Source organism: Leopardus geoffroyi, chromosome C2 (assembly GCF_018350155.1).
Source record: "Leopardus geoffroyi isolate Oge1 chromosome C2, O.geoffroyi_Oge1_pat1.0, whole genome shotgun sequence".
NCBI lineage: Eukaryota > Metazoa > Chordata > Mammalia > Carnivora > Felidae > Leopardus > Leopardus geoffroyi.
This window is the reverse complement of record NC_059333.1, coordinates 124,830,612-124,856,181: the sequence shown is the minus strand read 5'-3', so window position 1 is coordinate 124,856,181 and position 25,570 is coordinate 124,830,612. Positions and strand designations below refer to the sequence as shown.

General features: G+C 39.1%; 1 protein-coding gene across 3 annotated transcripts in view; it reads right to left on the bottom strand.

Annotated features, from left to right (window-relative positions):
- Positions 1–2,653: 2,653 nt before the first annotated feature.
- Positions 2,654–25,570, bottom strand: part of PIK3CB (phosphatidylinositol-4,5-bisphosphate 3-kinase catalytic subunit beta) — a 187,737-nt gene continuing 164,820 nt past the window's right edge. For all 3 annotated transcript variants that reach the window (XM_045503490.1, XM_045503491.1, XM_045503489.1), the window contains exons 20-24: positions 11,067–11,234; positions 9,904–10,027; positions 8,663–8,808; positions 7,276–7,408; positions 2,654–7,000 (exon numbers count right to left, since the gene is read on the bottom strand). In XM_045503490.1, coding sequence (XP_045359446.1) covers positions 6,863–7,000; positions 7,276–7,408; positions 8,663–8,808; positions 9,904–10,027; positions 11,067–11,234 — 709 coding nt within the window. In that variant the 3' untranslated portion in view covers positions 2,654–6,862. The remainder of the gene's footprint in view (positions 7,001–7,275; positions 7,409–8,662; positions 8,809–9,903; positions 10,028–11,066; positions 11,235–25,570) is intronic.

Genomic DNA, 25,570 nt, shown 5'->3' with positions numbered 1-25,570 from the left:
ATTGGGCTCATTCTAGGAATGTAAACTTTAGTTTAAAATGTGGAAATCGGGGTGCCTGGCTCAGTCGGTTGGGCATCCAGCTTCGGCTCAGGTCATGATCTCACGGTCCGTGAGTTCGAGCCCCGCGTTGGGCTCTGTGCTGACAGCTTAGAGCCTGAAGCCTGCTTCAGATTCTGTGTCTTCGTCTCTCTCTGACCGTCCCCCGTTCATGCTCTCTCTCTGTCTCAAAAATAAAAATTAAAAAAAAATTTTTTTAATGTGGAAATCAATTGATATAACTTACCAAATGAGAAAAACCTTAGCAAAATGCAGAAAAATAATTAAACTCAGCATCCTTTCATGATTTAAAAAAAAAAAAATCCCTTGGGAATTGAAGCACGCTTCATTAATCTGGTAAAAGATCCAGATTCCAGAGCATAAACCATACTGAATATTGAAATCTTTCCCTTTGGGGCGCCTGGGTCGCTCAGTCGAGCATCCGACTTCGGCTCAGGTCATGATCTCTCAAGTCAGTGAGTTCAAGTCCCGCATCGGGCTCTGTGCTGACAGCTCAGAGCCTGGAGCCTGTTCGGATTCTGTGTCTCCCTCTCTCTCTGCCCCTCCCCCACTTGTGCTCTGTCTCTGTCTCTGAAAAATAAATAAATGTAAAAAAAAAAAAAAAATTAAAAAAAAAAACTTTCCCTTTGAGATCAGTAAAAAGAGTGAATATTGCTTCTGTTCAACATTTTATGGCAATTTCTAAACAGTGCAGAAGGTCAAGAAAAAGAAAAAATGTTGAAGGGAATTGAAAGGAAGAAATAAAACTTTATTTGCAGAACATATATGCAAACTCAAAGTAAGTTCTACAAATAGAATTAATAAGAATGTTTAGTATGTCTGCTAAATGCAAAGATCAACTGTATGTCTACTGATTGCTCCAAAACTTGTTAAAGCTTTACTGAAATACAGGTTGCTTGGTGGTGCGTGGGTGGCTCAGTTGGTTAAGCAGCGGACTCTTGATTTCGGCTCAGGTCATGGTCCCACAATTTGTGAGACCGAGCCCTGGGTTGGGCTCTGTGCTAACAGTGTGGAATCTGCTTGGGATTCTCTCTCACCTTTTTGCCCCTCCTCTCTCTCTCTCTCTCTCTCTCTCAATAAATATAATACAGGTTGCTGGATTCCATCTCCAATCTCCAGAGGTTCTGATTCAGCAGGTCTTGTGGAGGGAAGGAAAGTCCTCAAGAATTTGTAGTTGTAAGCAGCTCCCAGGCAATGTGAATACTTCTAGTCAGGGGACCCCATGTGGAAAACCACTGCTATAGATTAGCAACAATGAAACTTAAAATCATTTACCCAGAAATCTAACAAAAGATATATAAGACTACATAGAAAAGTATAAATCATCATGGACATAAATTAAAGAGGATCTAAATGAAGGATACTCCATTGTCATAGATTGGAAGAGTCAATATTCTGAAAGATGTGAATTTGCCTCAAGCTAATCTACAATTTAATGCAATGCCATTCAAAATTTCCACAGGTTTCTTTTTGTAGATCTCAAGCAGATTCTGAAATATGAATTGAGGCATCACTGATAACTGTGAGGAAAAAGCATGGATACTTAAGAAAGAGTCTCTGAGTTTGAATACTGTCTCCTACTTTGTCACTATGGTGAAATCACCTAATTTTCTGTGCCTCAGTTTTCTCATCTGTAAAGCAGGGAAGAACACGTGTACCCATATGGAGGTTGTTACAAAGATTAAACACATACAGTTTAGATGCATGCTTGGCTCACACCACATGCTATGTATGAATATGATAAATAAGTTTAAAAAAATAAAAAGAGGGAGATGAAATCTACTGGATATCTTCTAGAGTCCAGTAATATCTCCTGCATATATGGACACTTGGGTTATGACAAAAGTGGATCTATAGAACAGTGGGGAAAGGATCCCAATAAAAGAAACTAGGGCAACTTGATGCCCATATAAGAAAAACACTTCACGCTATATACAAAAAGCAATCTCAGATACATTATAGACCTGAATGGAATAGGTTTTAAAAAAGTTTTTAGGATAATCCAGGAGAATATCTTCATGGCCTTACAGGAGGGAAAAACCTGTACAAGGGATATCAATCATAAGGGGAAATAAATTTTACATTAAAATTAAGATCATAGCTATGAGAAGAAACATTGAGAATGAGAAAGTCACATGCTGAGTGGCAAAGAAATTTTCAACATGTGACCGACAAGAGGCTTGCATATGAAACACACACAGAATTTCACATAACAAAAAACAAAAAGCAAAATTTAAAAAAAACCTCATTAAAACAAACAAGAACTCAAATGGTAGGTATCTAAAATTAATAAATGGGGGCACCTGGGTGGCGCAGTCGGTTGAGCGTCCGACTTCAGCTCAGGTCACGATCTCGCAGTCCGTGAGTTCGAGCCCCGCGTCGGGCTCTGGGCTGATGGCTCAGAGCCTGGAGCCTGCTTCCGATTCTGTCTCTCCCTCTCTCTCTGCCCCTCCCCCATTCATGCTCTGTCTCTCTCTGTCTCAAAAATGAATGAACGTTAAAAAAAAATAAATAAAAATAAAATAAAATAAAATTAATAAATGGACAAAGGAATTAAGCAGGTACTTCACAAAGGAGAAAACCCAATGAACAAAAATATGAAAAAGCAATTTAATCTCATTACCAATCAAGGAATGCAAATTACTTCACCTCACACATTAGAATGGCTAAAATTTTAAAAATATTGGCTAACTGGGTACTGGTGAGAATATGGAACAATAAGAATTAAGTACTGGAGGAAGAATAAAGTTGGCACACCACTTATTTAGCATTACTTAGTCAAAATAAAGATAGGCATAATCCTATGACCAATGAATTTTAATCTTAAGTATATACATTGAAATATATACATCCATGAATCAGCAGATAAACTGTAATTATCATAGCAGCATTATTTAATTGTAATAGCCTCAAACTAGAAACCACCTGTATGTGTCCCAACAGTAGAAAAGATTTATAAATTACAGGATACCTCTAAGATGGAATGTTGTGCAGTGATAATGAATTATGCAACCACTTGGCTGAATCTTCAAAACATAATGTTGAGCAAAAGAAGCCCAACCCACTAAGTAGGCTGCATAACTGTAAAGTAAGGAAATAAGATGATTGCCCTCAAAGAAGAGACAGTGATTACCTTGGCAGAGAGGAGGGGGTCCTGACCAAGAAGGAGGACTGGTAGGGATTCTGAAGTGTTGGTAGTGTTCCTTCTTGACCTATCTGATGGCTATCTAGGTGTCTGCTCTAGAATATGCTAATGCTATTTATATGCCTTATTGCTTTATATACTTTATGTGCCATTTCTCACACTAAAAAAAGATACAGAAAAGTAGGGAGTTTCAAAGGGCAGACTTTTCTGAGGGGTAAACCTGGGCTTTATTAAAAGTGGGTTAAAAGTGAGTTCCAAAAATCCATTAGTTACACATTTTAGAGCAGGAATAACCCAGACGGTGATATCAGATACTTTTCCAATCATCAGACAAGGGGATAAAACTGCCACAGATACTGAAAGAGGAAGAGGCTCCAGGATGACATGACTGTTGTTTAGATCCCAGCTGGAGCTGGACAAGTGCAGCATTCTGGAGCGGAGGAAGGAGAAGAGGCAAGGGCAAAGAAACAACTACTGAGCCTGTTAGTGCATCCTGTTTTTCCACCCACTCAGGACTTTACAACATGCTGTACCTTCCTGCTTAGTCTCACCTATCGCCCCTTCACCTAGCTTCTGTCTGTCCTTGAAGACTCAGCTCAGACGCCCTCTGATCCAAGAGACCTCAGCCCTTGCCCCCTTCTTTTTAAAAGCTGCCCACCCCCCACAGTCAGGGTCACATGGCAGGTACCTCCCTGCTCTCCTTCCCACAGTCCTTCTCCTTCTACAGACAAGTGACCTCTGCATTACAGGCTGCCTGGCAGGTCTGGTGCTGAGAGTCAGGGCCATGGGCTGGACAAGGCAGAACTGAGAATACACTGAAGGACTTCCTCAGTCAGGAGACAGGGATAGAGCTCTGGAAGGGGCTTTCCTTCTCTGAGATTCCTCCCTTTAGTGGCCTTCAAGTAGTAGAAGCAAGGAAAGAAATGAGTTTGCCTCTAAATTGGGACTCAGCATACGTTCCCATTCACCGTCTTAACCTAGCCTCTCACCACCATACAGAAGTGAGTAGGGCAGTTATTATCAGTCCCATTTTACACACTAGGAAGCTCAGACCCTGAGAAATAAAATACCTTACTCAAGGGTCACAGAGGCAGAGCTGGATTGCAAGTATTGGTCTCTACAGCCCAGAGTCTGCCTATAGATATACTAGGTTAATACTCTGAAATTACCTGTTCAACAAAGCCATCCTTTGTCTTCCCAGACCCAGGCAGACACAGATGCTGCCCTCAAGTATGGAAATGTATAGGGTAAAGCAATGTCTTGGATAAACTTGGGGAAGGACCAAAAGACAAGGAGCCAAAAGTTTTGGACTAAGATTTATTGTTGACCAGAGCACTAAACAGGCAAGGTAATGGGTAACGAGACCCCATGCAACAAGCTGACCCTGCAGCCCAGACTTCTTGGTTAGCTATCCTCTGCCTTCCACCTCCCCTCTCTGGCTCTGACAGAGAATCAGAAATATGCAATTCAGGAAGTATGTGGGGAGCACCTGTTACGAGTGGTTGGCAGCTACAGAGGGCTACTGTGTCATAGTGTCCTGGCTATCTTTGAGGGGCTTATGGCAGAGATGGTGGAGGGGGAGTACAGAGTCATCCTGGGCTCACACCCAGGACTGTTTATTTCTCTTTCTTACTCTTGACATTCACATTCATTGTGAATATATGTATTTTTTAAACCAAGGTTCCGTGTAGGGTGAGGAGACCCCTCTGGAAGCAGTGGGGCCCACTTCCAGCTGGCAACATTCACCAGTCTCCAAACTCCTGACCTGCGACCTAGTGCATGTAATGGTAGACTGCTACCGGACAAAGAGCCTTGAACAAATCTATCCTTCACGGTCCTATTCCTGGAACTCTCACTGAGTTTGGACCAGCCCTGAATGGTCAGTTTAGAGGTCAATCTCCATCCTCGGCTGACTTATTTCTAAGAAACTATGACTTCCCCTGAACATCTGCCCCATGGAAGAGAGCTACAAAGTGGCCACAGTCTGGCCTTGGCTTGGGTACTGAGTAACTGAACAGGCATTCTCCCCAACCTCAGGGTACCTCACAAAGGTATGGAAACTTGATGAGCCTCAGGCACCAGCTAAGGTCCAAGAGGCTTCCCACACTGCCTGTTGGGGCTGGGAAGCAGAGGTAGAAGTCAGAGAAGAGACCACGAGCCTCAGCCTATTCCTCAGATTGATTTGTCCCTTAACTTGGCCATTTCTTAGAGTCCCAGTGCCAAGATCTAAAGGCCTGTGCTGTCCATAAAGAAGCAGCCCACAAATCCCAAGAGCAGCTGAAACCAGCTCACCCATTTATTTGACTGAGAACATGAAGGAGGACAACAAAATTAAACAATCTTTAATAAAATTCCTATAGAAAACTCAGTCACAGGGCAAATAATCAGTTCTCTTTCTCATGTCACTGAGGACTGAGAGCTCCCAAAAGTCTTTGGAGAAAAAGCAGTAGTTTTGATGGATATTGCCAGTACTCAGAAAGAGCATCCATTTACACATTCAAACCAGTAGTTCTTATTGCACATATTAACATTATTTGCCATCTAGCACCCTAAAGATATGGTACCTCAACAAATAAATTAAAGAATTCCATGTGGCATGAAACCATTTCAATTTGAGCTAATATCCTTGAAAAAATCACATTATTACAAGTTTTAATAAATACAGTAAGAACAGCTGGCATTTTACTAAAATACTGAATTTTAGGTGTGGAGATGATTTCATAAATAGTTTCCTTTTCATTTGCTTTCTGTCTTGGATGCATTTGCTCAAGTATTATGCTCTATGAAATGAACTCTTTCATAGATACCATGTAAAAAATGAAAGTACTATGTGCCTCATTACAGAAGCAACTGGAAGAACTGGATCACATATAGTTAACTAAAAAAAGTAACTTAGGAAAAAGCTCTTCTTTTTGTAAAACTTTAAAACACAGACTGAAAAAAAAAACCAAAGAAATGTCTTTTTATATAGAACTCCCACTAGAAATTTTATAAATATATATGCAACATATATATTATATTTGCCTCACCAGCAGGTCTTCAGCAAGCCTGCTAGAAATGATGCTGTCCTGGTAGATAAATATCAACAAAAGAATTAATGTTTCCATAGATTTAGAGATTTCTTTTGAAAAAAAAAAAAAAAAAACATAATTTCAAATTATGTTATAATTTGTAGTTTACACAATTTAAAAGGGGAAGAAAGATACCTTTCTTTTAAGCTTCATTTGGAAAATAAGAACAACTACCAGTGCCCAGGAGTGGATAAGTCGGTTGAGTGATAACACTTGGTCACAATACAAAAAGAAGTATTTACACCTTTCTGGAAAAGTACCAAATACTTAAAAAAAAAAAAAAGAAGAAGAAGAAGAAGACAGAAAACAATCTCTAGTAGCATTCCTCGGCGTGCAAAGTCAGCAGGAAATGATTATCCATAATGTTGAGAGTTTTCATGATGAATCTTGGAAGCATTCAATGAAGCAGAGGGTGGTCATCAGGAACTGTGCAGATTAGGTTCTGTGGGATGCCTTGTTCTTAATTTAAATGAGTTCTAGGATTTCATTCCCTTTAAAACATCTCCGGCAGGGTCATGTTCAATTTAGTGCAAGTGCAAAATGAAAACTAAACAAAACCAACAAATACATTAGGAGCAAAGGCTGATCATTAAGATCTGTAGTCTTTCCGAACTGTGTGGGCCATCCAGTTCACTTTAGTAGTCCAGCTTTCCCTGAGTGCCTCATCAAATTTTTGCTTAAATTGCTTAAGCGCTTCTTCTTCACTCTTTCCTAAGGCAAGAGAGTCCTAAAAATGAAAGGAAAAAATCTGATCGTATACATCCTCCACAGTGACATGCAAATGTTGAAATCTCGGCCATGCCTCCCCAGCCATCACGAAGCTGTGTGCTTCATATTCTCACAAGAGAATTACTCAGCTTCTTGTCACTACCACTCCTGGGCAGGAACAGTTTCACAGGAAATGGCTCTGTTCCATTCCCTTTGAACATGTGAATGAAATAGGCAGGTACAGCTGAGCTTCATGCCTACAAACTCCAATATACAAAGAAAAGGGTTTTGTACCTTAAGATACTGTATATCCTTGACTGATGTAAGCTCAGGAAGCCCTGCAGTCAACATCAGTGCAAAAAGAGTGATGAAGAGATTCCCGTGACGTCGTAAAATCAGATATGCATCCTCACAACACTGGCGGAAACTTGAGTTGATACAACAAATCACAAGAACATGATGTTAGAGGAGAGAGAGCAAATTTCACAAAGGAAAACAAGACAGACATATCTAGACTTTCCATAACAGCTAGAAGTTTTCTACTGAACTAAAGGTTCATTTCTGATTTTTAAAACTCTTTGAAAATTGGCCCAAGAATAAAATTTACATAGAATGTCTAAAATCACACGTATCTTTTCAAAAACCCAACTAAATTGAAATTCTAATAAAAGGCTATATAACATTTACTCTGTGCTTTTTAATTCTATGAGACCTAAAAGCTGTTACAAAACAAATGGTAATTATAACCTGTGAGGATTTCTGAACATATTTCTAGACTCCAGATTTGTAGTCTAACTCCAGAGACTAGTTTGATTTTCCCCAAGTCAGTATCGATGCTTTTGCACTACACCTCCCTATCATCTTGCCTTTCCCCCCTCTCCTTTTAAAGACAATTATTCAAGAGAATCATCCGATGCTATCTCCCTAATTTTGCCAAAAAGAAAAATGAACCCAGATACATATTCTGCAGAAACTCAGGCAGAAATAGAAATAATAGCAATCATTTGGCAAGCATATAGTATGAGTTGGTCATATCATATAACTTTAATTATCATAATAGCCCTAAAATTTATTTTTGTCTCTATTTTATTTATTTATATTTTTGTGAGAGACAGAGAGAGAGAGAGAGAGAGAGAGAGAGAGAGGTGCAGAGCGGGAGAGAGAATCTGCTGACAGCAGCCCGACGTGGGGCTCAATCTCATGACTGTGAGATCATGACCTGAGCCAAAATCAAGAGTTGGACACTTAACTGACTAAGCCACCCAGGCGCCCTATGTCCCTATTTTAAGATAAAGAAACGAAGACAAGAAGAAACATGCAAGTAGTGAGGACTAGACCAGAGATTACAAAGTCCTGAGCCCTGGCTCCCTTAGAATGAGAGCAAAATGGCTGCCTCTCTCAGCATCTTATTATGAAATGTCTTAACAGTTTCAGAAAATTCTCTAAGACAGGTAAAAAGTGGTATACTCTTAGAATAAAACATAGTAGCTTATTTCAAATTTCTAGATTCTATTTCCCCTCTCTACACCAGAACATGGATCTGACACGCAAATTCCCCCAAAGCCTCCCAGGTAGCAGTCTGTTTCCCTGAACTAAATATATCTCAGCTAAGAAATGCTAGTCTAGCTAGTCAGATGAGAAAATGTCAGATGTTTATCCATGACATGAGGGCAATACTCACCGGCCAAATTTTTCTGTGTTTCCTGTTTTTCCTTGTTGAATCACATGAATGAAATCATAGGTAAGAATAAAAGGCACTCGTTCCCTTTTAATGCCAAATTTAGACTTGAAATTTCCAAGAATATGTCCAAAGTCAATGTGGAAGAGCTGGGAAACAAATGGGATTTAATTTCTCTGGTTCCAAATAGAAAGGCAAGATCTCAGCAGTCCTAGACCCCCAATACTACACTGATCCTCAACTTTTCTTGATGTATAGTTTCCCTCTCTTTTCTCTCTCTTTTCATTGACATATAGTTGATAAATAGTACTGTATTAGTTTCAGGTATACAACAGTGATTTAACAATTATTATAAAATGTTCACGAGCCCTTCTCTCTTTTCAAAAGCAGCGGTCACATGGGAAGAGTGTTTCTAACATGCATAGATCTTTTATTCTTAATAACAACCTGGACCTAATATTAAACCACATTTACTCAGTGGGAAACACAAATCTTTAAAAAGGAAAATACACCCAAATAATAAACACGTCTGATTTTAAAAAGTCAAATAGTTCCACATATTAAACTATTTCAGTCAATATTTCTACATACAAAAACAAAAAAGAGAGTACATTCTTGCCCCACCAACCCCTCAATACCTTGAGTGCTACCACTTGGAGTTAACTTCTCCCCAATCTTTCATGTGATTTTCTTCCATTTTCAAAAATGGTATGTTTACTCTTATTTTTTACTTCCTAATTTTGAATTACTATTTTTATGATGGAAGGTAAAGATTTAGTACTCTGTGCTGATGCAATGCTATACAATGAGGCATATTATATCACAGTTTCAGGCTATATAAATACATTTTGAAGCTAAGGCATGTGGCAATGGTATATACTATGACTACATTTTCTTTTTTGCCCATATTTTTCCTTGGCAAAGTTTTTTTTGGGGGGGGAGGGGCTTAGTGTCCTATGTCCTTATCACTAATTCTTCCCCAGATCTTATATTGAAAGAATAGGGTCATTCTGAATAACTGCAATTGACTTTTCAAACATTAAAGGCTTATCACCTAACTTTGAGCAAATACACCAATGAATATATGAAGCAGATGGTATGTGAAATAAAGGATGGAGAAATAAAGGAAAGCACAAAGACATGACTCCCAGAATCACTAAAGAACCTGCCTGAATTTCACAAGAGACTGTGCTATATGTAACAGCATCACCAAGGCCCCTGGCAGACTCTGGGGAGCAGCTCACCTGGCCGGTTTTCTTGACCATGATGTTGTCACTATGTCTATCACCAATCCCAAGGACATAAGAAGCTACACAGTAGCCGGCACAGGACAAGGTAAACTCTTCAATGGCTCGGTCTAGGTCATCCCTGAATACAAGAGAGAGAGAGAGAAAAAGAAAAAAAAAAAGAAGCAACAAAGGTTTTCAGTCTCTAAAAGTGTGAGATGAGACCCAATTCACACTTCTGTTTCCTTTTTAATTGTGAATAGAAAGGCAACACAGAGCTGCCAAAACCCTATGAGCCAAACATGCTGGATCAGCCGAGAGAGGGAGGGTGATCACTGCAGGAGCAGGGCAGAGAAGAATCAGCAGGAACCAGATAATGGACCTAAGCCATTCAAACTGCTGTGTTTCCCTGGGCTTGGGAGTAGCTTCCTATCTGTAATTATACAAGGTCACCATCAGCTTTGCTCAATGATGCTGGGCATTTGAACCTTTTTTGGTCAGTTTGACCTAACACTAGAATTCCATATTGAAAAGTTAACTATTAAATTTTCAACAGTTCAAGTCACTGACTCAAATTAGAAGTTAGTAATACGGATCCTTTAGAGACAAAGTTTTAAGATCAAAATCTGAAAACTAATTTTCACATACCAGTCCTTGGATTTTGCCAATGATGAAATGTAAGTCCACCTTTGAAGTCTTTAGCCAAAAATATTTATAGTGTTTTCCCTCACTGTGAAATTCCTTAATTGCCTATGATCAGGACTTTTCCAACACAGTAACCATTAATAACACAATTCCTAGCATTGTATTTTTTAATTTGGAGAGATCACAGTCTACAAACTCATTTACTTCTATTGTAAAAATCCTCTGAAAACTTACCTAAGTTCATACATACATTCACGTAATTACAGAAGTTGACACATTTAAAAAAATTATTTTTAAAAATGGTAAATTCTTAGATTGTAACTACTACAAGGCTTTGAAATGTGATCTAGATAAAGTAGAATTTAATGCTAACCATCTTTAGGAAGACTTTAGGAAGGCCTATTTGTCACTGATCTAACCTGAAATAAAGCAATAAATAACACTACCATTTCCTCTAGGACACTGCTGATTCTACTTGGAAGAATAGTGATTTGTTTGGCTGTTTGTTTGTTCAGAAGAATGATAAACAAACTGACCCAGAGTTGTATTCTTTAAGCCAGTTCAGAAGGGCGTCTTTGTTGAAGGCCGCTGCTGCAGCCACATTGCTACTGTTCAGCTGAATGTCAGCAATTGTTTCAGAGGTGCTCACAACTTCGATGAGGCCAGAGCGGTCTCCTGTTGCTAAACAGCCATAAGGCAGCATCCTGAAAGGGAAAAAAATGGGCATAGTCACATGTGTATGTTATCCATAAAATGAAACATTAATAGAGGAAGTTTCTTCTTTGATGTTTTTAAAAGTTTTATTACTATTGATACCTTTGCCATTTTTCTATTATTGTCATATGGAAAAATACAAGTTCTATTTTCTGTTAGGGAGTAAATCTCTTGGCCAACAAATGGAGTAATTTACTAGAATGCCAATGTACTAGCTAAATGTATAATTTGTTATCTAGTTATCCTGGTGAAATATTCTACTTTTTTATGTAGATGGACAGAAGCGTATCAGAAAAAGGTTTTTGGGGCACCTGGCTGACTCAGTCCTAAGAGTGCAACTCTTGATCTCAGGGTCATGAGTTCTAGTTCCATGTGGGGTGTAGAGATTACTTACATAAATTTTTTAAACCTTAAAAAAAAAGTCTTTCGTTTTTACTCTAAATTTTGGTGAAAGGAATCACCCTTTATGGAGCACATAACAAACAGGTGCCACGCAGTGGGCTAGGCACTTTACACATTACCTTGCTTAATGAATGGCAACTCCATCCTTCTAGTTGTTCAAACCCACAACCTTAAGGTCAACTTTGACTCTTCATCTCATGCCCAGCATTTACCTGTCTTGAAAATGTGTAAAGTACTTCTCTGCCTCCACTCTTCCTTCTGCTTCCACCATAGACCAAGCCACTATCAACCCTTACTCAATTATTCAAGTTTCCTTATTAGTCTGCTTCCACATCATAGTTGGTTTTAAATGCAACAGCAATACAGGGGTGCCTGGGTGGCTCAGTCGGTTAAGTCTGAGTCAGTCTGACATCAGCTCAGGTCATGATCTCGTGGTTTATGAGTTCCAGCCCTGCATCAGGCTCTATGCTGACAGCTCAGAGCATGGAGCCTGCTTCAAATTCTGCATCTCCCTCTCTCTCAGGCACTCCCCAACTCGTGCACTCTCTCACTTTCTGTCTCTCAAAAATGAATAAACATTAAAAAAAAAATGCAACAGCAATATAATCCATTTTATTTTATCTATTTTTCAATATATGAAATTTATTGTCAAATTGGCTTCCATACAACACCCAGTGCTCATCCCAAAAGATGCCCTCTTCAATACCCATCACTAATCCATTTTAAAAGTATGCGTATTACATCACTCCATGTTAATTTCTGCAAAGGCTTCCCACCTTAGGGTGAAAGCCGACATGTTTGCCTAGTTCACAAAGCCAGCCTTCAATCTGGTCCCACTTCACCTCTCCTAGTATCCTCCCTCTTGCTCACTTTATCCCTACTACACCAGCTTCCTTGCTATTCCTCAAGCAGATCAGGCATAATATTCCCTCATTCCTTTACATGTGTTATTTTCTCTGCCTAGCACATCTTTCCCTAAGACTTCTACATGATTTACTTCTTTACCCAAGACATCTACATGACCCTCTTTGACACCTTTGCTGAAATGTTACTGTCTCAGTGAGAAATTCCTGATCATCCTATCTGAAATTGTGACACTGTCTGTGACATAATACTTACTATCTCTTCCCCACTTTATTTCCTCTTTAGCCTTCAACACAATCCAAACATCTTGCACATTTTATTTATGTGTTTGCTTACAGTCTCTCTCTCTACCACTAGGATGAAAGTTCTACCAGGCAGGGATGTTTTGTTCCCTGCTATATCCCCAGTGCCTGAGAATGTGCCTAGCACAAAGCAGACACTCAATAAATTAAAAAAAAAATTTTTAATGTTTATTTTTGAGAGAGAGAAGCAGGGGAGGGGCAGAGAGAGAGAGAGAGGGAGACACAGAATCTGAAGCAGGCTGCAGGCCCTGAGCTGTTAGCACAGAGCCCATTGTGGGCCTTGAACTCACAAGATGTGAGATCATGACCTGAGCCGAAATCAGACGCTCAACAGAATGAGTCACCCAGGCGCCCCTAAATATTTTTGAATGAATAGACAAATTTAATAATAAAAATCCTTGTAAGGTAAGATCTCAATTTTACAAATGACAAACAAAAGTAACTTGGAAAAGGTCACATATTTAACTAAGTCTAAGATCTAAAACAAGTCTGTGTGGCTCTAAAACTCTCTTTATAACTTAACACAGTCTCTAGAATCACTGACCGTGTAACAGCCCTCTCGAGCTGTTCTTGTTAAAATAATTTTTGCTAAATCGATAGGTAGCACTTTGCTCTGAATTTCATTTATATGATCCCTAATGAAAATAAACATTTTCTCAGGTCTCTTTTAGCCATTGTTTAAAAAATGTTTGTTTATTTATTTTAAGAGAGTGAGCACGTGCATGAGTGGGGGAGAGACAGAGAGAGGGAGAGAGAGAATCTCAAGCAGGCTCTGCATTGTCAGCGCAGAGCCCTATGCAGGGCTCAATCTCGTGAACTGTGAGATCATGACCTGAGCAGAAATCAAGATTCAGACACTTAACCAACGGAACCACCCAGGTGCACCTCTTTTAGTCATTTAAAAATAATTTCTTTTGTAAACTGAGTATTTACATTCTTTCCCTATTTATTAGGGTTTTAAATATTTTCATTAGTGATACATAGGACATCTTTACATATTAACATTATCCTTTTCTTCTTTTGGCTGTAAACATCTTCTCCAGTTTTGTAAAAACTTTATTACCATTACAGCGACTCCAACATGGAATGTGATACCTTGGGAAGTTCAAATAAAAGGTGACTAGAGAAAATGCAATGGATGAAATTCATGGACTCAATTAATATATGGGTACAGCTAAGTGCCAAGCATTGTTTGCTGCTGGTGACACAAAAAGGAGCAAAAAAAAAAAAAAAAAAAAACAAAACAAAACAGTCCTTGCTCTCACTGAGCAGACAAGGTACAAATGCACAATGTGCATGTGATCTCTGAATGAGAATTGCTACGAGAACATGTTGAGAGTTAAGCAGCATCTTGATGAGTAGGAAGGACAGCACAGCTAGAGGAAAATACAAGGAGGAGTGCAAAGGCAAGGTGAGAACCAGAAACCATCAGTGTTGGAAAGACTATGCAGGGCCCTATAGGCCATGTAAGAACTTCTGTCATTCTGCTAAAGACACTCAGAAAGCTTTGAAGGACTTTATGAAAGAGGGGTGTGTGTGTGTGTGTGTGTGTGTGTGTGTGTGTGTGTGTGTGTGTCAGAGAATGTATGAATGTGTTACTGTGTCTAATAATCAGATAAAAGAGCCGATTTTAATAAACAGTCCCTAAATTTCGATACAACCAAGAACTCAATTATTTTATGCCTCTTCTAAGCACTTTCTTAGTTCTAACAAAGTAAGGTCGGGAACAGAATCACGAAACTACATGCTGGCAGTGTGATATACCAACAGACTGCTTTTCATCTGTTTTTGTTTTGTTTTTGTTTTTGTTTTTGTTTCCTTTTAAAAAGTTACCTTTCAATAAGCAAAGTAGCTTGGAGCATGGAAGCTCTCCCAACACCCCTATTCTTATCATGACACAACACATGTGAGGCAAACACTGTGTGGTTTAACTGCACTTTGGCTCACTTTCCTGCTTCTCCTCCCACCTCACTTGCAGCCAAACTGGGCAAAAATCCAACAACTTCCTCTTCAAAAGCATGCAATGATAAAAGCATTCAGTGTCTTGAGGATGAAACTCTCACAATGGGAAGGAAAAAACATCCTTGTGAGACAGACAGTTTGACAGAAGTCAGGCTGGGGACAAACTCTTAGAGCCCTGATCATCTTACATGGGCCTGTTTTGCACTCAACTTTATAAAGGCCATAAGAACAACTGGTAATGTTTCCCTTCCTTTCTCAGACTCTCTGATCCAAGGAGCACTTTGTTATCTTTCCACTAATCAAGAATTAAAATATAAATTCTACAGCTGAGGGGATGGCAGCCCCATAACCCTACTCTTAATGAGTATGTAGAAAGTTTTCTCGGGCCTTGACTCTGACATATTGACCCAATTTGAGTGGTGACTTAGCCCCTTGCCTCCAAAAGAGGGAAGTGTAATTCCTTTACCTAATGTTTGCATCGTTTCCATATTCTTCCCTAATCCTTCCAAGACTGCTATTACCAGTGTCATTACAGAAGTGTTGATTAGCACTCTTAAAAGGGAAGTAAATCCCATTAATGTAACTCAGATGTAAAGTCACAATGAAGACAACTGTCCAAAATTCAGAGGGTGGTAGAAGACTATGAAATCTACGGAAGGCCAAATAGATTTACATACAGACAACCTAGGAGACTTGACAGAAGAGGCTGAATACCTATTATTTGGTGACTGAGGAGGTCAGAGTGTTCTAACATACTGATAGGCTTACAGATGTTCTAATTTAGTATGAAAAATATCAAGAGTATCTTTGGGACATCAGAGAAAAATGAAAATGAGAAATAGGCACTTTCATTCATGCTAACATGGCACTGTTACAAATACTAAACTATTCTGATCAAAGTAATACAGCATAGAAGGTACCTGAAGATTTGAGATTGAATTTACAAGAGTGTGTGCTATGTGACCCAGGTTAACCTGAACAGCTGGCCAAAAGAAAACAAACAATAGGAACAGTGAAGCACGCATATTTATAGAAAGAGTAAAAAAAGTTTGGTGAGAAAATGGTATTCATTTGGAAATGAACCCTAAAGAATTAAAGTTCCACATATTTTAAAAACATGGGGTCAGAGTACAAAAAGTCAGCAGAGATCTCCCTGGACAGACAAGTTCCTTTTTCTTGTTAGATACTTGTTGCTTCCCATAAGAGAGACACTAGGTTTATTTCTAGCACTCCCACATGTGGTTTCCTCCCTTGGCCTGAGGTCACACAATGAATTTCATTTGATGCTATATGTATTTTACAGTTGAATAGAATGGGTAAAATAAAACAGCAAAGAGAAAAGAACTTGGTTGGGAATTTTTAATTAAGGCAATGGAAGGGAGACAGGGAAACCAAAGGGACTCACGAAAGAAAAAGCTCTTTTGTTCCCTTTGCTTTTTTTCCTGCTTCTCTTCTTACTAGGACCTGCACCCGGCCCTACATATGCCTTAATGCGTGTCCTCCTCGTAAGGGACAAAGAATGGTATCTTTGGAGTCTTCCAGCAAAATTGGTAATATCGAAACCACTGGCGCTAGGCATCTCAATGCCAAGACACTGGTTTCAAGAAATAAGTGACTCTGATAGACACCTGGCCTCTGTCCTTGTTCTACCTGGTTCCTGGACGCCTGAGAGGACATGTACACCACACGACTGTCCCCAGTAAAAACCCCCACACCTCAGATAAAACCATACTCATGCTCCTTTCCTTTCCCAGTGTTCCAGACGGTTCATCTGTATCTGCTCTCCCTTTATCTTCAAAAAATTCTTCCACCTCCTGCTGGCTCCCAAATAATTTCTATCCTGTGTGAAACCAGGGACCCTCTTGGCTGTTCCTGCAGGACCTTCTCTGAGTCCTTGGATGTGGCCTGGCATCAAATCATTTGATAAAATGATAAAATCATTTTTGTGGCAGTTTATTTATTTATTTTTTTATTTAAAAAAAAAAATTTTCTTTTTACGTTTATTTATTTTTGAGACAGAGAGAGACAGAGCAAGAACGGGGGAGGGTCAGAGAGAGGGAGACACAGAATCTGAAACAGGCTCCAGGCTCTGAGCTGTCAGCACAGAACCCGACGCGGGGCTCGAACTCACGGACCGCGAGATCATGACCTGAGCCGAAGTCGGCCGCTTAACCGACTGAGCCACCCAGGCGCCCCTGCGGCAGTTTACTTTATAGGAAGGGTCAGCAAACTTTTGGACATTAAGCCAGAGAGTAAATATTACAGACTATCAGGTCACTACTCAATTCTGCAGCTACAGTATAAAAGCAGCCACAAGACGGAATGTAAACAAATGGGCTGTGGCTGTGCCAATACAACTTTATATACAAAAAGTAGGGGGTGGGCTGGGGGACAGTGTAGACCAGACCCTCTGGGTTTATGTTCCTGAGGCAGAGTTCACAACCACCCATTCCTCTTATCCATCCAGTATTTCTTACATGTATGTGGTTGACTAAAAAACTTGATACCTATGCAAAACTAATTCTATTTTTTTACACCATTATATTATAAATTCCTCCTAATTTAAAAGCAAAAGTCTGGGACGCCTGGGTGGCTCAGTCGGTTGAGCGTCCGACTTCAGCTCAGGTCACGATCTTGTGGTCCGTGAGTTCGAGCCCCATGTCAGGCTCTGGGCTGACGGCTCAGAGCCTGGAGCCTGCTTCCGATTCTGTGTCTCCCTCTCTCTCTGCCCCTCCCCCGTTCATGCTCTGTCTCTCTGTCTCAAAAATAAATAAATGTTAAAAAAAAAACTAAAAAAAAAATTAAAAAAAAAATAAAAGCAAAAGTTTGTCACTTATAGTGCTCAAACGGTCTTTTTAGATACATTATAATCTCACTCCCTTATTCCAATCATATCTGTAAGTCCCATAAAAGGAAAAACACCAACAGCAAATTGCTCTTTCTACTTCAACAGCACTAAAAAGTTTATCCTGGAAGGATCCAAGACTAGAAAACTCTTGCTTTCTTTAAAGAAATAAAGCCTCAAATCAATGGAAAATTACTATTTGGGGCACAACACTGTGATAAACAAAGGGTTACTACTAAACATGTCTTCCCATGACTGTTTTCTTGCTTAGACTGGTAAAATGAAGAAATAACATCAAGTGTACAGTCTGATAGACCTGGATATGAACTTGGCTCCTTCAATTAATATTTTTGTAACATTTGACAAATTGTTTAAAATCCCTTGAGCCTTGGGGCACCTGGTGGCTCAAGTGATTGAGGGACTGACTCTTGATTTCAGCTCAGGTCATGATCCCAGAGTTGTGGGATAGAGACCTAAGGGTGGAGCCTGCTTAAGATTCTCTCTCTCCCTCTGCCCCTCTCCCCCACTTGTGCCCTCTCTTAAAAAAATTAAAAAATTAAATTAAATTAAAAAAATCCCTTTAGTCTTAATTTTCCTCATCTGCTAAAAAAGAATAATACCACCTCATAGAGTATTTTTAACTTACATGACATTACATAGGTGAAGAACCTAATACTATGCCTGGTTTAGCAAGGATTTTTTTTTTTTTTAATTTTTAAAATTTATTTATTTATTTGGAGAGAGACAGAGACAGCATGAGTGGGGGAGGGTAGAGAGAAGAGAGGAGGGAGGGAGGAGGGGGGAGGGATGGAGGGAGGGAGGGAGGAAGGGAGGGGGAGGGGGAGAGAGAGAGAGAGAGAGAGAGAGAGAGAGAGAGAGAGAGAATGAATCCCAAGCAGGCTCCACGCTGTCAGCACAGAGCCTGATGTGGGACTCGAACCCAGGAACTGTGAGATCCTGATCTGAGCCAAAACCAAGAGTCAGATGCCTAACCAACTGAGCCATGCAGGCGCCCCACAAGTGTCTTAAGTTTAAAAACCCTAAAATATATTTAGTTATGAAGAAAACAATTCAAATTTCAAAACTTAATCAGGAAATACTTATAAGAATAAAGTCAATGCCAAGTATAACTATTTCCAACAAACTTGTGGACTAAGTTGCTGTAGATTCTAAAACACATAAAAATTACAGATAAAGTCAAAAAGGTTTTATAAATAGTTATGGTAAAGAAAGAAAGAAAAGGAGAACTCTGGGTCCCAGAAACTATTCATAGCACTGGCTGAGCAAACTACTAACTTGGTTGACAATTTAATGTCCATGAGAAGAGAGCTATGGCCTTGGGCCCATAAGAGACAGGATCTAGACCTGTGATCCTAAACAAAGCTGGGGATCTGAAAGCGCTAGCGCTGTCAAGTGTATGAAAAGGGAACTAGAAAATGTCTGCTCACTGACCGGAAGATGTGGCATGAAAGTCTGCCATCTACCTTGCGCACTAGATGGGGGGAGGAGGGGAACTTTCATGAAAATGCAGAAACTCAAGCCTTCCTACATTCTCATGAGATCCAAGTATAAACTATCTATGAAATATGAGAGCATGAAGGCTAAGAGTTAAAATAAAAACCGACTGATTGTGTGTAAAGACCTTGGGGAACAGGAGAAATTAAGCACAAACTCATTTTGGGAGGGTACTTTCATACCCTACGGAGCAAAGGACCCCTCAGAGAAAACACAGTCGACGCTAACAATGAATTCAAAACCAAACATCATTAACTACACAAGGAAATGAAACTGGACAATGCAGAAGAGAAATTTAGTGAACTGGAAAGACAGTAAACAAGAAACTACAAAGAATGGCACATAAAAGTGGGAAATAGGTAAGACAGGTCAAGAGACATGCAGGACAAAACAGGAAAATCCAACACACCTCTATTAAAGCTGCAGAAGACTGTGAGAGTTTTATAGGAACTAAAACAAGCTGTATTTTCGCTAATTGTAGAGATACACTGAGAATAGGGGAGAAAAGATAAAAAGAAATCCATACACTAACAAACTATAGTAAAACTGCAGAAACCAAAGGCTAAGAGAAATTTGTTTTCTGCATTGGGGTAAAAAAATACCATTCAGACTGACAGCAGATTTGTAAAAAGTAACAGGTCAGAATACCAGGTGCCCCTAGACAAAAATGTAAAAACACTTATTTTAAGTGTATTCAAAGAACTAAAAGAAATCATGTCTAAAGAACTAAAGGAAAGGAAAGCCTGAGAATGATGAATTATGATCATATAGTCTCTATTATTAAGAAACAAATTATTTAGGGGTGCTTGGGTGGCTTAGTCAGTTAAGCATCCAACTTCAGCTCAGGTCATGATCTCATGGTTCCTCAGTTCCAGCCCTGCGTCGGGCTCTGTGCTGACAGCTCAGAGCCTGGAGCCTGCTTCAGAAACTCTGTCTCCTTTCTCTCTGCCCCTCCCCCGCTCTGCCTCTCAAAAATAAATAAATATTTTTTTAAGTTTTTTAAAAAAGAAACAAATGAAACAAATTTAAATTACCCAAATAAAAATTCTGGAGTTGAAAAGGAGAACTGAAATATAAAATTCACTAGACAGACACAATAGCAGATTTGAGCAGCAGTGAGAAAAAATCCGCAAACTTTAAGATAGATCAAGTATCCAATCAGAGGAACAAAAGGAAAATAATGAAAAATTAACACAACCAGCAAGTACATAATGGTTGTACAGAGAGAAAAAAGGCAAAAAGGTATATGAAAAAAGCTAAAAACTTCTGAAATTTAATGAAAAACAATAATCTACATATCCAAGAGGCTCAATGAATTCAAAGTCAAATAAACTCCAAGAAGGACTAAATATACTATAACCAAACTGTCAAGATTCAAATAACAGAATCTTGAGGGGTACTTGAGTGGCTCATTCGCTTAAGCGTCCAACTCGTGATTTCGGCTCAGGTCATGATCTCATGGTTTGTGAGATTAAGCCCCACATCGGGCTCTGTGCTGACAGCACGGAGCCTGCTTAGGATTTTCTCTCTCCTTCTCCCTCTCTCTGCCCTCCCACAGTTCACATGTGTGTGTTCTCTCTCTGTCAAAATAAAATAAATAAACATTAAAAAAAAAAAAACAAAAACACTGGGGCACCTTGGTGGCTCAGTCGGTTAAGTGTCCAACTTCGGCTCAGGGTCATGATTTCACAGTTTGTGAGTTCAAGCCCCATGTTGGGCTCTGTGCTGACAGCTCAGAACCTGGAGCCTGCTTCAGATTCTGTGTCTCCTTCTCTCTCTGCCCCTCCTGCTCTCTCTCTCTCTCTCTCAAAAATAAACATTAAGGAAAAAAAAAAAGCCAGTATCTTGAAAATAATAAGAGAGATGTGACCAATCCCTTACAGGGATTCCCCTTACCCCCTGCCAAATTAAATAATTTCTCATCAGAAATCTTGGAGGCATGAAAGCAGTGGGAGGACATGTTAAAATGTGGTGAAAGACTGAAAACAGAGAATTCAAATTCCAGTAAAAGTATTCTTCAAAAACAAAGGAGAAATTAAGATTTCCCAGATAAATAAAGAGAATGAACAGAAGTTGGAGGACTCACTTCTGAATTTCAAAACTTAATACAAAGCACAGGAATCAAGAATGTGCATAAACACAAACATGTAAACCAATGAAAAAGAATTTAGAGTTTAGGTAAAAACCCTCACATTTATAGTCAGTTGATGCATGACAAGAGTGCCAAGACAACTTACTGAAGAAAGAATAGTCTTGGGGTACCTTGGTGGCTCAGTTAGTTAAACGTCTGACTCTTGATTTTGGCTCAGGTCATGACTGCACAGTTCATAGGATAAAGCTCCCCATCAGGCTCTGCACTGACAGCACAGAGCTTGCTGGAGATTCTCTCTCTGTCTCCCCACTACTCCCATGCTTGTGTGTACACTCTCTCTCTCTCTCAAAATAAACGTTAAATAAATAAATAAATAAATAAAAGGCTATTCTAAAAAATGTATGACAGTAAATGGAAAATACTGATCAACCAGACAATTCTTAACCTCTAGACTGACTCAAGAGGGGAAAAAAATCTGGTAAGTCCAATAATCAATAAGAAAAATCAGTAGTCAAAAAGACCTAGACTCCAAAATCAACACCAGAACCAAATCTTTGCAGAAAGGGAAGAGGAGAAAGCACACTAACTTTGCAAATAAAATTTGCAAAATAAACTATAGAAGAATATCCTTGAAAATAATTGCACAGAGAAAAATATTTTTTTTAATAATGTACTAAAAAGTATAAACCCCTAAGGAACCTAGGTAATTTACAGCAATGGAAAACACAGTACTTTTTAACAATAAAAACAATACTGAGCCAAAATATTAATAAAAGAAATGCAAATTAAAGTTCTATGGAGATACCATGTTATATCCATTAGATTTGCAAAAAATCAACAAGTTAACTGGCAAGGAGATACTTCTGGGTGGAAACAACACTGGTACAACCATTTGGACAATGGTGGTAAAGTTGAAAATACATATGTCTCGGGGCGCCTGGGTGGCTCAGTCAGTTAAGCGTCTGACTTCGGCTCAGGTCATGATCTCGTGGTCCGTGAGTTCGAGCCCCGCGTCGGGCTCTGTGCTGACAGCTCAGAGCCTGGAGCCTGCTTCGGATTTTGTGTCTCCCTCTCTCTCTGACCCTCCCCCGTTCATGCTCTGTCTCTGCCTCAAAAATAAATAAACATTAAAAAAAAAAAATTAAAAAAAAAAAAAAAAGAAAATACATATGTCTCATTTATGAGTAAGCAATTCCACTTCCAGCTATTATAAACTAAAGACATCTTCCATATGTGAATGGTGAGCTATTTAGAAGTGTTCAAACTCCAACAAATTTTTTGTTATTGTTGGAAAAAACAATGAATGTAAATAGCTATTAACAAAAGAATGGATAAACTTTTATATTTATTCAAAACATTAATAAGGAAGTGAAAATAACAAATTAGAACATCACATATTAATCTTATTAAATCCCAAAAAATGTTGTGAGAAAAAAGTAAAAGTTGCATGTGGTATGATAACATTTAAAGTTCAAAACATACAATGGATACAAAATGTATAAGTAAAGCACAAAAATCTATATATTATAGCTTTAGAATAGTGGTTAATTCTGAGATGTGAGAAAGTAGGATAGAATGAGAATGCATTAAAATTTTATCTGCGTGTTTAATTCCTTTTTTAAAAAAGTCAGTTGGATGGAATGGGAAAAGATATTTGCAAATGACATATCGGACAAAGGGCTAGTATCCAAAATCTATAAAGAGCTCACCAAACTCCACACCCGAAAAACAAATAACCCAGTGAAGAAATGGGCAGAAAACATGAATAGACACTTCTCTAAAGAAGACATCCGGATGGCCAACAGGCACATGAAAAGATGCTCAACGTCACTCCTCATCAGGGAAATACAAATGAAAACCACACTCAGATATCACCTCACGCCAGTCAGAGTGACCAAAATGAACAAATCAGGAGACTATAGATGCTGGAGAGGATGTGGAGAAACGGGAACCCTCTTGCACTGTTGGTGGGAATGCAAACTGGTATAGCCACTCTGGAAAACAGTGTGGAGGTTCCACAAAAAATTAAAAATAGACCTACCTTATGACCCAGCAGTAGCATTGCTAGGAATTTACACAAGGGATTCAAGAGTACTGATGCATAGGGGCACTTGTACCCCAATGTTTATAGCAGCACTCTCAACAATAGCCAAATTATGGAAAGAGCCTAAATGTCCATCAACTGATGAATGGATAAAGAAATTGTGGTTTATATACACAATGGAGTACTACGTGGCAATGAGAAAGAATGAAAAATGGCCCTTTGTAGCAACATGGATGGAACTGGAGAGTGTGATGCTAAGTGAAATAAGCCAACAGAGAAAGACAAATACCATATGTTTTCACTCTTATGTGGATCCTGAGAAACTTAACAGAAACCCATGGGGGAGGGGAAGAAAAAAAAAAAAAGAGGTTAGAGTGGGAGAGAGCCAAAGCATAAGAGACTCTTAAAAACTGAGAAAAGGGGTGCCTGGGCGGCTCAGTAGGTTAAGCGGCCGACTTCGGCTCAGGTCATGATCTCGCGGTCCGTGAGTTTGAGCCCCACGTTGGGCTCTGTGCTGACAGCTCAGAGCCTGGAGCCTGTTTCAGATTCTGTGTCTCCCTCTCTCTGACCCTCCCCCGTTCATGCTCTGTCTCTCTCTGTCTCAAAAAATAAATAAATGTTAAAAAAAAAAAACAAACAAACAAACAAAAAAAAAAAAGAAAAAAAAACTGAGAACAAACTGAGGGTTGATGGGGGGTGGGAGGGAGGGGAGGGTGGGTGATGGGTATTGAGGAGGGCACCTTTTGGGATGAGCACTGGGTGTTGTATGGAAACCAATTTAACAATAAATTTCATATATTGGAAAAAAACAGTCAGTTGGAGACATACTAACATCTGTCATTTAATTGCTAAATATGTACATGTATTAAATCCCAAAGTAAAACACATAAAAATTTTAAATTATTTTCTATACTTTCATGTATGAAAGAGTGCACAATTTAGAAAAATAAAATATAAAGAATTAGGTAAAAGAGGAAAAGGTAAATTCTGAGATGTGGGAAGGCAGGACAGGAAATCAAGAGTCAGATGCTTAACCAACTGAGCCACACATGTGCCCCTCTTTCCAATTTCTAATTTTAAAGTAAATTCTGGGAATACTAGAGGTATAAATAAACTTGATACAGAGAGGTTAGTATTAATTTACAAAGACATGTGAATACTCGTGTTTTTGTTGCTTCAATCGTATCTTAAGCTATTTTATCGTTTAACAAAATCTTGGCTAGGAAATCAGTGGTATCCAACTGTTCTTGTATGTTGGAATTGTATGTTGTATTTGTACCTATATGTTGGAATTGATGTGTTCACATAATTATGACTAATATTTATTTTATATCTTGTATGAATAGCCTTTTCACATTTTTTCTCCATATTTCTTTTTTTTTTAAAGTTTTATTTATTTATGTAATCTCTACACCTAACATTGGGCTCAAACTCAAGATCCCAAGATCAAAAGTCACACTCTCTTCTAACTGAGCCAGACAGGTGCCCCTCTCCATATTTATTTCTATGAGCTCTTTAAATATTTAGGATCATTATCCCTCTGTTCTGTTCACTATGAATATTAGGCCCAATGTGAGGCTTGACTTTTAATTTTGTAGGTTTGCAAGATTCAAATCTTATACTGTTAGGTAAATGATCAACATTTTGTTTGTGATTCTCTTCATTTGCTCCTGACCTTAGAAGATCTGACATTGATTAAACTTAAAAAAATTTTTTTCAACGTTTATTTATTTTTGAGAGACAGAGAGAGACAAAGCATGAGGAGGGCAGGGGCACAGAGAGAGGGAGACACAGAATCCGAAGCAGGCTCCAGGCTCTGAGTTGTCAGCACAGAGCCCAATGCGGGGCTTGAACCCACAAACCATGAGATCATGACCCAGGCCAAAGTCAGACACTTAACTGAGCCACCCAGGCTCCCGATTAAACTTTTAAAATCCATTATGTTTTCTTTTTTCTGTTGCCATAAACCTGTTCTGCTGTCTACCTCTAATAATGGTGACAAGCTAAAAACCCTGGAGCACCCTTGAACACTTCCCTTTAGGGAAGGTAGAGGAATCAGTGTTACCAGGCTAAGAAGAGGGGCAGGCCATTCTCTGGCCTTGTCATTCTCATGCCACCAGTGCATCCTCCCTGAGAGTACCCTCAGAACCATAGGTTAGAGTGTGACTTTTGCTGCCTGTCTAGGCTTTACTGAAAGTGCAAACCTTTCTTTCTGGAGTCTCTGTAACATACACAGTTTTGTATCTGATGAGGTTTCAGTAAGACAATGCATTTGACAGTATACCATAAAACTATAAAAT